This window comes from Myotis brandtii, unplaced genomic scaffold (assembly GCF_000412655.1).
Source record: "Myotis brandtii unplaced genomic scaffold, ASM41265v1 scaffold131, whole genome shotgun sequence".
In the NCBI taxonomy this organism is placed as follows: domain Eukaryota; kingdom Metazoa; phylum Chordata; class Mammalia; order Chiroptera; family Vespertilionidae; genus Myotis; species Myotis brandtii.
The window spans coordinates 5,564,242-5,576,751 of record NW_005354632.1 but is presented as its reverse complement, the minus strand read 5'-3'; the positions used below and the strand labels follow the sequence as shown (position 1 = coordinate 5,576,751).

General features: G+C 49.7%; 1 protein-coding gene across 1 annotated transcript in view; it reads right to left on the bottom strand.

Annotated features, from left to right (window-relative positions):
* Positions 1-18, bottom strand: part of VAV3 (vav 3 guanine nucleotide exchange factor) — a 166,563-nt gene extending 166,545 nt beyond the window's left edge. Inside the window, exon 1 of the mRNA XM_005860122.2 lies at positions 7-18. Within this exon, the coding sequence (XP_005860184.1) occupies positions 7-18 (12 nt within the window). The remainder of the gene's footprint in view (positions 1-6) is intronic.
* Positions 19-12,510: the final 12,492 nt, after the last annotated feature.

Below are 12,510 nucleotides of genomic sequence, written 5' to 3'. Positions count from 1 at the left end.
GGGCGCGGAGCGGCACATCCCGGGGCGCCAGGGGATAGGTCTCCGGGGCGGCTTCCCGGATTGGGGGACGGCGGCACCATGGGCTTCCTACTGGGAATCCCCCAAAGGCGGTTGCGGTCCCGTAAAGAGTCTGCGAAGAGCAAAGGAGGAATTGGGGCACCCGGACCGCCCCCACCAGAGACATGTAAACCGGGCGCAGAGAATCTGGAGGAGGCAGCGCTGAAAGTTTGAGATGGGCACCCCTCGCCCTCCTCGTTCTGGCCCCTACATTTCTCTCCCAGCCCGTAATCGCTCCTCCTCGGGGTTACGAGCGCGTGAGGATGTTTTTGGCACCGTAAACGTGTGTATGTGTGTATGTATGTGTGTATGTGTAGCTGTATGTACACACGCCTGCGGAAACCCGCCCCAGCCCCAGGGCCTATTCGGCCGCGAGGTGACTGCCACTTAGAGATGCTATTTCCCTGCTCAGGTGCAGAACTGCTCCTGGTCGCGGTCCGGGCCCTTGTGCTGACCGCACAGAACCTGCCCCAGAGAAATAGGCCTGCGACGCCCACAGAGCTCGGCGGCCACACTGCGCATGCGCCGGTGACCCGGGATCTGGTCGGAGAGCAATTAGCATCGGCCCCCAGCTGCGGGGGTGCGCCCAGCTTGGGACCCCCGGTGGAAGTTGGAACACGCCTCCAGAAGCTGCGCACTGGCATTTCTTAAATCCTGGGGGGGAGGAGGGGGGAGTCTTAAAGCTGCCCCTTTTACTCCCGCTGCCCTTCAAAACCAAAAATAGTGTTTAAATTATTTATGGCAAGAAATCGCCACGTTGAACTCTTGCTGTTCTGTGTGCATGTGGTCCTCCGCCTTTTACATTTTAAGGTGAGGTCTTTTAAAAGATGAAAAGAAAAGTAAAATAGGAAACTCTGCTAGTTGGATTTCAGATGTTTTATGATTACATGACTGCAGTTCCCATTTTTTTGTTACAAAACATGAATTTTATAAGCAGGTCAAATGTTATTTTTAAAAGTGTCTGATCTGTGGGCAGGGACTGCCTCCTCCACGGGCCTGTGACGAGGTAGCAACCTGAGTGCCCCCGTGTTCAAGTGCCAGTCACCCGAGGATTTCCTCCCCCACCCTACCCCCACCTTCCCCATCCATTTCCGCTTGTGCTCAGTCCAGACTGCGCCCGTGACATGGTGTTTTCTAAACTAGAATTCTGGCCAACGCATCACCCTAAACTCTACATCTCATCTTCAGAAACAAAATCCAACACATCTGAATCACCATGTAACACAAGATCCTGCATAAAGAGGAATTAAACTGGAAAAGAAGCTTCATAAAACAAGAAACAGTTGCCCTAGCCGGTTTGGCTCAGTGGATTGAGTGTCCATCGGCGACTTAAGGGGAGTAGGTTCAATTCTGGTCAAGGGCATGTACCTCAGTTGCTGGCTGGATCCCCAATCCCGGTTGGTGCCTGCAGGAGGCAAACAATCGCTGTGTGTCTCTCACATCAATGTTTCTCTCTCTACCTCTCCCCCTCCCTTCCACTCGCTCTAAAAAAATATATATCCTCAGGTGAGGATCAACAAAAAGAAAAGAAATAGTTAACTAAACATATCAATTCTGTTTCGGGTCGCCTCAGAACACCCGTGGGTGCTATAGGATTTTTTTTTTTAGTTTTATTCATTTCAAACAGGCCGGATCCGGCCCGCGGGCCATAGTTTGCCCACGGCTGCCTAGCCGGTTTGGCTCAGTGGATTGAGTGTCCATCGGCGACTTAAGGGGAGTAGGTTCAATTCTGGTCAAGGGCATGTACCTCAGTTGCTGGCTGGATCCCCAATCCCGGTTGGTGCCTGCAGGAGGCAAACAATCGCTGTGTGTCTCTCACATCAATGTTTCTCTCTCTACCTCTCCCCCTCCCTTCCACTCGCTCTAAAAAAATATATATCCTCAGGTGAGGATCAACAAAAAGAAAAGAAATAGTTAACTAAACATATCAATTCTGTTTCGGGTCGCCTCAGAACACCCGTGGGTTCTGTAGGGCATTTCCAACCCCAAATAATATTCACTATCCCAGGAGGCAGCCTTAGGTTGGAGTCCAAGCTCTGCTGGTTTCTGGCAACATGGCCTTGGGAAAATCATCTAAGTCCTCTAACCTTCAGCTCCCAACGTATGGAAAATGGAAAATAATAGTTACCTCATAGTGTAGCCAGCATTGAATGATACAATGTCTTACTATTCAGAATGCAGTCTGTGGCCCAGCCTTTTTGCCCAGGAGCTCCAGGGCCCTGCCCAGAGCAAATGAATCAGAACCTACCTTTTAACAAGACCCCCAGGTGACAGAGATTTGCATTAAAGTCCGAGGAGCACCTATGTAACGCGTAACATGTGGGGTGCCTACCGCTTAGTAAGCGCTCCATTCACATTAGCCCATCGCTTTCAGTTCCCGAAAAGGCAGCAATGTCCAAATAAATGCTATTGAATGTCTTACAACTCATCTATATTATAACACATAAGACAACTTCAAAACATAACACTAGTCCAATACAGTAAACCAGCAAGAGGAGGGGAGGGCAAGAGGAAGATGCTGTATGGAAGGCCCAAAGAGAAGGGAGAGCAGGGCTCTTCAAGTAAACAGGAGGGAGGTGGCCAGAGGGGGCTACTGTGGAGCCCATTCAAGTGTCAGAAACCAGGGCGCCAGCAAAAATGGCAGTGAGCTTTGTGGAGCTGCCAGCCACAGCCTTTTTCTTTTAAAATAGGGGGGGACTGCCCTAGCCCGTTTGGCTCAGTGAATAGAGCATCAGCCTGTGAACCAAAGGATCCCAGGTTCGATTCTGGTCAAGGACACATACCTTGCTTGCAGGCTCCTCCCCGGCCCGGGCCCTGGTTGGGGCACGTGTAGGGGACAAGCAATCCATGTGTTCCTCTCACATAGATGTTTCTCTCTGGCTTTCCTTCTCTCATCCACTCTCTCTAAAAGATCAACAGAAAAATATCCTCAAAATTGACCCCGGGACCCTTTGGTCTGCAGGCTGACACTCTATCCACTGAGCCAAACTGGCTAGGGCAATAAAAATATATTTTTAAAAAAGAACTCCAAAATGTTGAAAATCCTGACTCATCTGCATAATTCACAGTGAACTCCCACCCACCCCTCCCAGGATCATCACGAATCTCCCAAGAGGAAGATGCTGTATGGAAGGCCCAAAGAGAAGGAAGAGCAGGGCTCTTCAAGTAAACAGGAGCGAGGTGGCCAGAGGGGGCTCCTGTGGAGCCCATTCAAGTGTCAGAAATCAGGGTGCCAGCAAAAATGGCAGTGAGCTTTGTGGAACCCTGGTCAGGGCACGTGTAGGGGACAAGCAATCCATGTGTTCCTCTCACATAGATGTTTCTCTCTGGCTTTCCCTCTCTCATCCACTCTCTCTAAAAGACCAACAGAAAAATATCCTCAAAATTGAACCCGGGACCCTTTGGTCTGCAGGCTGACACTCTATCCATTGAGCCAAACTGGCTAGGGCAATAAAAATATATTTTTTTATAAAAGAACTCCAAAATGTTGACAATCCTGACTCATCTGTGTAATTCACAGTGAACCCCCACCCACCCCTCCCAGGATCGGCACTAATCTCCCAAGCTACCCTGCTCCTGCTAAGTGGTCCAGCTTCCTCACAACACCATGGGTGAGGGGCTGCCACCGCCGCTGGGAAGACAGGTGATCAATACTAGCCCGGGCTGCTGGCCCCCAGCCTATCTCCAAGCTGGGGAATCGAGTTACTTGAATCAAAGTGAATGAGGTTTCCCTGCGGCTAGCTATCAGTGCCTTTCATTTTGATCCGTCTCTTATATGCAAGTGCCTGGGAAGATGTGGCAGCCGGCTGAAATTTCTCTTCATGGCTGCTTGCTGTGATCTGCATGTGAATGGCGGGTCACCGTGCCCCTTCCGCGCCCCCCCCCATCCCCGCACCACTCCGGTGAGGCCACCAGTTTCATGTTCAGTAACAGTGAAGAGGAGACAGATGCTGCTGACCCAAAGCCAGTGGTCCCCGGCCCTAGAATGAGGATGATTGGAAAGGTCCTTGCTCCAGGGCCCCATCCGGTTTGGACATATTAGGGCAGACACCTGCCTAATTGTTGTTTTTCTCATGCTCATCACTTGTCTCACATTCAGGGATGGAAACTTAAACTGTTCTTTCATAACGTCCTGAGTATCTATGAAGGTGGCAATAGTTTCATTATAGATTAAAAAGCATTTCTCAACTCTAAAGAGCCAGAGCTAGCATCGGTGAAGAAAAGACTCTATGTCTTTTAAAAATCTAATTATTTTTTAAGTCAGCGGGGACGACCCCTTTCCACGTCTCTGCATTAAGGACATAGATAATATTTTGCTGTTTGGGAAAACTGATCCAATGAAAATCTGGGTTTAAAGATACTGTCTTTTTTCAAACACCATATGATTTCACTTAAATGTGGAATCGAAAGAACAAAATAAATGAACAAACAGAAATGAAGCAGACTCATAGACAGAGAGCAGAGTGGTGGCTGCCAGAAGGGAGAAGGGTTGGGGAACTGGGCGGAAAAGGTGAAGGCATTGAGAAGGACAGATTAGCAGTTACAAAATAGTCCCAGGGATGTAGTCAACAATCTATATAATAAACGCCTAAGCAACCGTTAAGGCGGAACGACCCAGAACAACCGGTCGCTATGATGCTCACTGACACCAGTGGCAAACGCTCAACACAGGAGCTGCCCCCTGGTGGTTAGTGCGCTCCCACAGGGGGAGAGGCCACTCAGCCAGAAGCCAGGCTCATGGCTGGAGAGTGCAGCGTGGGAGCCTCTCCTGCCTCCACAGCAGCACTAAGGAGCGGCAAGCCTAGCAGTAAGGAGCAAGCAGGCAGGTGGTAAGGGGCAAGGGATCCCGGATCCCCTGGGGATCGGGCCTAAGCCAGCAGGTGGACATCCCCCGAGGGGTCCCAGACTGCAAGAGGGCGCAGGCCGGGCTGAGGGACACCCCTCTCCCAGTGCATGAATTTCGTGCACCAGGCCTCTATATTGTAATAACTAAGCATAGTGTCAGGTGGGTAATTGAATTATCAGAGGGATCACTTTATAAATTACTTAACTGTCTAACCATAATGCTGTATGCCTGAAACTAATACAAAGTAAAACTGAATGAAAACTATAATTAAAAAATAAAATTTAAACTTCTTTTTTAAAAAATAAAAACTATACATTGTCTTTTTTTGTGTGTCTTTTCTTCCAAATAGTCCACCCCAAAATTTGCCACGATATTTTCATACTCTGCAGATAAACTGGAGAAAATGCAAAAGCCCTGAATTCCACTTTTCAAAGGATCTTTCAGGAATGAGCTAAGCAGTGGTCAGTTTGCAGCAGGGTTAGAAAGAAAGCTGGCATTTCATTCAAGTTGCACCTTGTGGCCAATGAGCAGAGGTTAAGTCAATGTTGCCCGTGGCCTCAGTTCCTACATCAGCCACCTAAGCCTTGCTGTGCTCCCAGCCAAAGAATGCAGCTCTCAACTGAGCCAGACCTGCAGCCGATGCAGAGGACGAATGGATGGGAGTATTCAGTTAGGCCGGGTGTCTTCCTCTGCCCACAGTAGAGCCCCACAAGCCCAGGTACGGCTGCCTCCTCAGGTAGGCCCCCCCTGATAATGACTAACAAACCTCATTCTTGCCTCACCACCACCACTACCACCCACCCATCCCCACCAGGGTCATTTTATAGTTATTTTTATTTGTCTGAAGAAGAATCTTGAAGGAAATACATTGTCTAGTTGATCTGGAATTCCCAAATGCTCACTAAATATTTATTGAATGAATGAACAAAGGAATGAACATTCTCAGACCTATTACTATAGATGATGCTCTCTCTGATCTGAAGCTACAAAACCTTTTCATATGACCAGCGTTCTTGTGCCTATTTAATCCTCTGTTGCCTAGACTTTACCTAATTAGAACAGTTTTCTCTAAAAGTTTGGAGAAGAGCCTGGCCGGCATGGTCAGTGGTTGAGCATCGACCTATGAACCCAGAGGTCACAGTTCCATTCCTGGTCGGGGCACATGCCCGGGTTGCAGGCTCGATCCCCAGTGTGGGGCGTGCAGGAGTCAGCTAATCAGTGATTCTCTCTTATCATTGATATTTCTCTATCTCTCCCTTCCTCTCTGAGATCAATACTTATTTTAAAAATAAATAAAAATATATTTTAAAAATAAAGAAAAAATAAAAGTTTGGAGAAGAGTGTAAGAAACAGCCTAGAAGGAGCGGTGTAGGGGGTAGTGGTGGCTGGAGACAGGGAACAACTCTAGTTCGGAAATGGTAGCTCCACCCCATTTAAAAACAAAATCATGCCCTAACCGGCCTGGCTCAGTGGATAAAGCATCGGCCTCTGGACTGAAGGGTCCCAGGTTCGATTCCGGTCAAGGGCATGTACCTTGGTTGCGGGCACATCCCCAGTAGGGGGTGTGCAGGAGGCAGCTGATTGATGTTTCTCTCTCATCGATGTTTCTAACTCTCTATCCCTCTCCCTTCCTCTCTGTAAAATATCAATAAAATATATATTTTTTTAAATCATTCCAAAGGTGCTAAAGAAGAGAAAATAATGCAATTGTGGTGTTAGATGCTGTCTATCTTGTTACTAGAAACCAATTACTATCACAAATAAAAATGTGCCCTAAAACAAATGTGTACTTGAAGTCTGAGTTCTTTTTCAATAAGCCTACGTCCCAGCTCACTGATACAAGGTGCAGGCTGGGTGGTTTTCTCCATCACGTCTGACCTCGACATGACTTGTGTGACAGAGAGAAGTCCTTCCAGCTGTTGAAAGGAGCTGAGTTGCCCGTCTAGGGAGATCATCCCTGAAAAACCCGGGTTATCAGCCATGTGTAGCCTGTGAGCACTTTTCATTAACGTGGTTGCAGGTCATTCGGAGAAGGGGTCAAATCACTTAGCAGAGCATGAACAGGAGAGGACATATCGGTACTGCTCCTTTCCCGTCTTCTCCTCTCCTCCAGCCTCGGCCTCGTTGTCTAAATTCGTTCCTGGAAGGTCCTGGCACACAGGAGACAGCCGAGAAGTGTTTGCTTTCGCCATCACAGCGGCGCCCTGCAGCAAGCTCCGTCCGTAATACACACTCCACTGGTCATCTGCATTCACTTCTTTCTCTTGACTAGACTTAAAGAGAAGGGCGAGCAAGAGTGATGTCCCTCTGATTTCCACTCTCCAGGGGTACAGAGTACCGTCCAAACTCCCAGTACCCATCCACAACTAGAGAGAAAAGTCTGAAACTACCGAGGAAAACAATAATGATGACGAAAGGGTTGGAAAGTGATGGTTACTATAGGAAAGACTAAAGAACAAGGACTAGTCATCCCCAGAAAAAGAGTGAAAGGTTAGGACTAGTCATCCCCAGAAAAAGAAGAGTGAAAGGTTATTTAAATAAAGGTCTTCAGCATACAAGGGCCCTCGAAACCCCAGTGGGAATGGTTTGCTGTCCATTTCAACTACCTCTTCCTTCCTCCCTTCCCCTCCCAGGATCGGTTCATGCCTCATCCTGGTCTCTTCCCCGGCTCACCGGAGTCTTATGCCAGACCGCATGTGCGTTGTGTTCACTACCACGCTGGAGGGTGGATTTATTAAGCTTTTTATTAAAGCTTACAGCAATTCAATACATTGCCCACTACCATACAACCGAGCCGGTGGGCAGAAGAACCAGAATTCAAACCCAGGTCTGTCAGATGCCAAAACTCACCATGCCACGAGCCCGGTTCTCCCTATAATCCCCCTGCTACCTCCCGGCTCCTCGGCCTCGCACAATGCTTGGCACACAGAAAATACTCTTCCTGGTCAAAGGCACGTACCTCGTACCTAGGCTGCAAGTTCAATCCCCAGCCCTGTTTGGGGTGCGTGGGGGTGGCAACCAATCGCTGTGTCTCTCTCACATCTATGTTTCCCCCTCCCACTCCCACTCCCCCTCCTTCTCCAGTGTGTGAAGTTAGCCAGGCTTTTGGCCGAAGAATTGTAAATAGCGCACCGCAGTTCATGCATCTCCGAAATCTGCTGAAGGTAGTTTAATGACCAGAAGGGCAACGACAAGGGAAAGACAACAGGGGGACTTGGGCAGAGATACCACGTGTGCAGCTTTGAACAGAATCACCAGGATTTCCAAGTCGCTTCAGGATGGTGTGTGAGGAGGCAGCGGCGGCGGCAAAGCCGGGGTGTGGAATGAATGGGAATCTGCAGGCGTGTTCCCACAGAGGCTGTCTCGGGTGCTAGGCCAGGGCAGGAGCAGCACCACGGGCAGGCGTGGCGGTGAGTGAGGCCAGTCCTGCGGACCCGCTGAGTCACCACTGGCACTAGGTGAGGGGAGCAGCCATGAGGTGGGGTCCGCCCACCAGGTGCACTCACCTCTGGAGTTGCTCAGGGCGGCCGATGGGCGAGGCCAAGAACCCTGAGCAGCAGCCACCGCAGCGGGCCAGGCAGGTGGACTTGGTACGCCCCCCACCCCCACCCCAGGCAGTCTTCCCAGGGGATGGCAGCCTTCTGAAGGAACTCATTCCACCATTGTTGACCTCCACCGCTAGGCACAGGCCCCAACCTCGGGACACTCGGTTCCTCTGCACCCTGCACGCTCAGGCCTGTAAGAGCGGGATCCCAGTGCCCCCATTCTCGAGTCTATGTCTACGCAGGAGAGGACTAAGCGGACCTGACTGAAGCCAGCCTCCTCTGCCCCAGCAGGGACGCCCACAGGAGCACGCTGGCCTCCCTCTCAGATGGGGGCCAGGAGCAGAGGTGAGGCGGCACAGACCATGCACAGTAAGTGTCAACCCTGCAGAGAAAGGGGAGCCCAGGTGCTCGCTGGCACCACCTGGGAGCAGCTCCAAGCCCTTCACGGTCACTGTCAAAGCCCTGCACACGTTCTGCCTCAGAAGGAAGCGCGCAGCTGTGTGGCCACCAAGCGGCCCTAGAAGACCCTGGGGCTGGAGGAGCCGGGAGGGGGTCGGCTCTCACGTCAAGAGGGGGGAAGGGAGCATCTGGCAGCAACGTCCCCGAGGCCAAGTGGCAGCTGATTCACACAAATGGCATTTGGCTGGAGGTGGAAGGAATGAGAGAGGAGCCTGGCCCTGCCTCCCGGAAACGCTCCTCGCTCAGCACCGCAGCTGCCACCTTTCATCACACAGCCGCCCCCAGATGTGACGACCAAAGGGCTCTCATGGGACCCCTCCCACACCTGGAGCACGCCCGGGCCTTGCTGCCCGCTCCCGGCACTCCTGGGAGCCGAGTTCTCAAGAGGCAGACAGCACCAGCAGGAAAAAATGGGGGTGGCAGGGTTAATCATTGTCTTTTTTTTAAATATATATTTTTATTTATTTCAGAGAGGAAGGGAGAGGGGGAGAGAGAGAGAGAAACGTTGATGAGAGAGAATCATCGATTGGCTGCCTCCTGCACATCCCCCACTGGGGATCAAGCCTGCAGCCCAGGCATGTGACCTGACCGAGAATCAAACCGTGACCTCCTGGTTCATAGGTTGATGCTCAATCGCTGATCCACGCCGGCTGGACAATCATCGTTTTTTGTTTTTTTAATGCAGGTGGGGAGGGGGAATACACTTGACATGTAGGCGTTCTGAGTGTGGCCGCAGGAGGAAATGCCCATGTTCGGAGGAGACTAGGAGCCATGTGCACAGAGCAAACCCAGAATCTGCAACAGCTAACAATGCAGGGAGGGATCATCCCTCCCCCACGAGTTCCCAGTGAGTCACGCCCTCGCAGCATCGCGCCAGCATCAGTGGCACAGGGTGTGGAGCTGGACACAGTGGGAATTAATTGATTTCATTCAAAGTCACGGTGCAACCCCAGGGGGAGGATTAAACTCATGTGGGTATTGGCACTACAAATTTTAAAATACAAAAACTTCCAGAGTCTTTCCCATGCTCACTGTCCAGTTGTGTTTACACCAATAAAATCCCACTTGGAAACTGTTCTGTCATCGCACTGCTGCTTGGAAACGATCCATGGGAAGGGAGTGGAGCTGCTTCCCATCTCGCTCTGAAACGCTCCCGGGAGGACCCTCAGCACTCGTTCTGTGTGACTTCGTACTTGACCTCCGATGGGTGCCCCGCTCAAAAAATGGGTGCTGTTATTCCTAGGAGCCCAGAACCTACGCCAAGCCCTGTCTAACTTTGCAAATTACACACATAAGGCTCAGAAAGGAGATAACGCCAGGCTGGTAAGTGGGAGAGCTGGCCTCACTCTGCAACTATTGTGTGACCTTGATAGAAGGCCATGTTTTCACAACCCCCATGTCAGAATCTGGCATATATTAGGTGCTCAATAACTGTTTAGTTCTTGCCCAGCTGGTGTGGCTCAGTAGTTGAGCTTCGACCTATGAACCAGGAGGTCACGGTTTGATTCCCAGTCAGGGCACATGCCCAGGTTGCGGGCTCAATCCCTGGTGGGGGATGTGAAGGAGGTAGCCGATCAATGATTTTAAAAATGTTTAGTTCTTTGGGTAATATACACCCAAACATCCCTCCTCCTAGCTTGCTCCATCTCAAGCTAATCAAAGTAAAGCACTCAACCTCTGTCGCTCTGTCTACAATTCTAGAATTAAGATGAGAATATAAAATGAGAGTTACACAAAAACATAAACTGAACCCTTTTCATTGATTACAGAGGAAGGTAGAGGATGAAGGGAAAGAAATTGAGTTACTAAGGATGCAGCCTCCATAGGGAGAACCAATGGTCCAGGTGGTGGCTGGCCGCAGGTCAGGGGACTCAGGGGCCGGCCATGGAGGCTCCATTCATTGAGTTGCACTTCCTCATTCCAGATGCCAACACAGGTATGAGAGATCCGTTCCGCCTCAGCCCTGCCCACACCTCAGGGCGACACTCTGAGATGAGAATATCTTGTCCTCATTTTACTGATGAGACGACTGGCTCATGGGAGTCGAGCAGTTTGCCCAAGATCACGGAGCCGCTGCCGGCAGAGCGGGCTACCACCAGTTCCCTCCGAGCTCTTGGACTGTTAGCTCATATTCTGTTTCCAATAAAACCTTCGCCTGCTTTCAAAGTTACCCTTCCCGACCAAGGTAGGTACTGACCTGCCAAAGCTGCATGTCTGACCCAAATCAAACCAGGATGAAGGAGACCCAGCCAGGGCCAAGCCCAGGATTCATTGTGGACCTTGTGAAAGATGACAGTCATTCTAGGTCAGAGTCTAATGAGCGGATGTCCACACGGCAATTAGCGCTGCTGGGCACCCCGGCTGGCAGTCTTGGCACAGCAGCTGTGGATCGTCATAGAAACTGGACTCCTCTCTCTCCCGCAGAGGAATGCACTCGGCTGATCCAGGACTCCCCTTCTGCCCTGGACGCCCCTTCTGCCCCAACCTGGAATCCTACCCCTTCCACATCTCCCCAAAGAGAAGCGGGCAGAGGGCCACAGCAAGGTGGGATCACTGTGCTGGTAGTACATGTACACATCGCTGTCATTTCATGTAGTTGCTCTCAAACTTCTACTGGCAGCTGACACATGACCCCAAAGGCAGTTCCTCAAATTTACTAAAGAAAAGTTAAGTAGAGCCTGGCCTCATGGCTCAGTGGTTGAGCGTCGACCTATGAACCAGGGGGTCATGGTTTGATTCCTGGTCAGGGCACATGCCTGGGGTTGCAGGCTGCATCCCCAGTGTGGGGCATGCAGGAGTCAGTCGATCAAGGATTGTCTTTCATCATTGATGTTTCTATCTCTTTCTCTCCCTCTCCCTTCCTCTCTGAAATCAATAAAAATATTTTGTTAAAAAAGGAAACTTACGTAGAATCAATTTTAATATCTCCCATTCTGTAAGATTCACTTGTAGTCAAAAATATCAATAGAACGAAAGAAGATATCCCATTAACATTTTGTCTTTTCTCTACAAATATCTGAGTCTTCCTAATTCCCTTAAAAGATTTTTTTACCAAGCAATATTAATCTAATTACCACTCTAGTTCAGCCATCAGTTTCATATAAAACTCATGTTCTGTTTTTACCTTGATTTGTAGTATATTTACATCACAAATTCACCTTCTCTTTTGCTGAGAGGATAAGGGGTGAAGGATTTGGGAAAGGAACCTACACAAGTCTATGAGATACTTTTTATGATCTCCATCTTCTATGAATAAAAAAAACACAAAAAAACAAAATTCTGAGAAGTGAAATAAATAGCCCTATATCTCAGAGATGAGTGGAGCTGGGATTCAAAGCCAAGGCTGTCTGATTCCAAAACCTCCATTCTTTCTGTTACCAAATTCTACTTATGTTTATGTCACGTCACTTGCATATATACCTGGGACTATTCAGCCATACATAATTATAGAAACATGCAAAATGTAGACTAGTCGGAACCCAATTCATCAGTATTTTGAATTATATGGTCTTTGTCTCCCATCCCTACCCCTCTGCTGCCATCACTTTCTCAACGTGCAGGAGCCTTGACCGAACAAGCAGGGCCCTGTCTTTAACCTTGAGG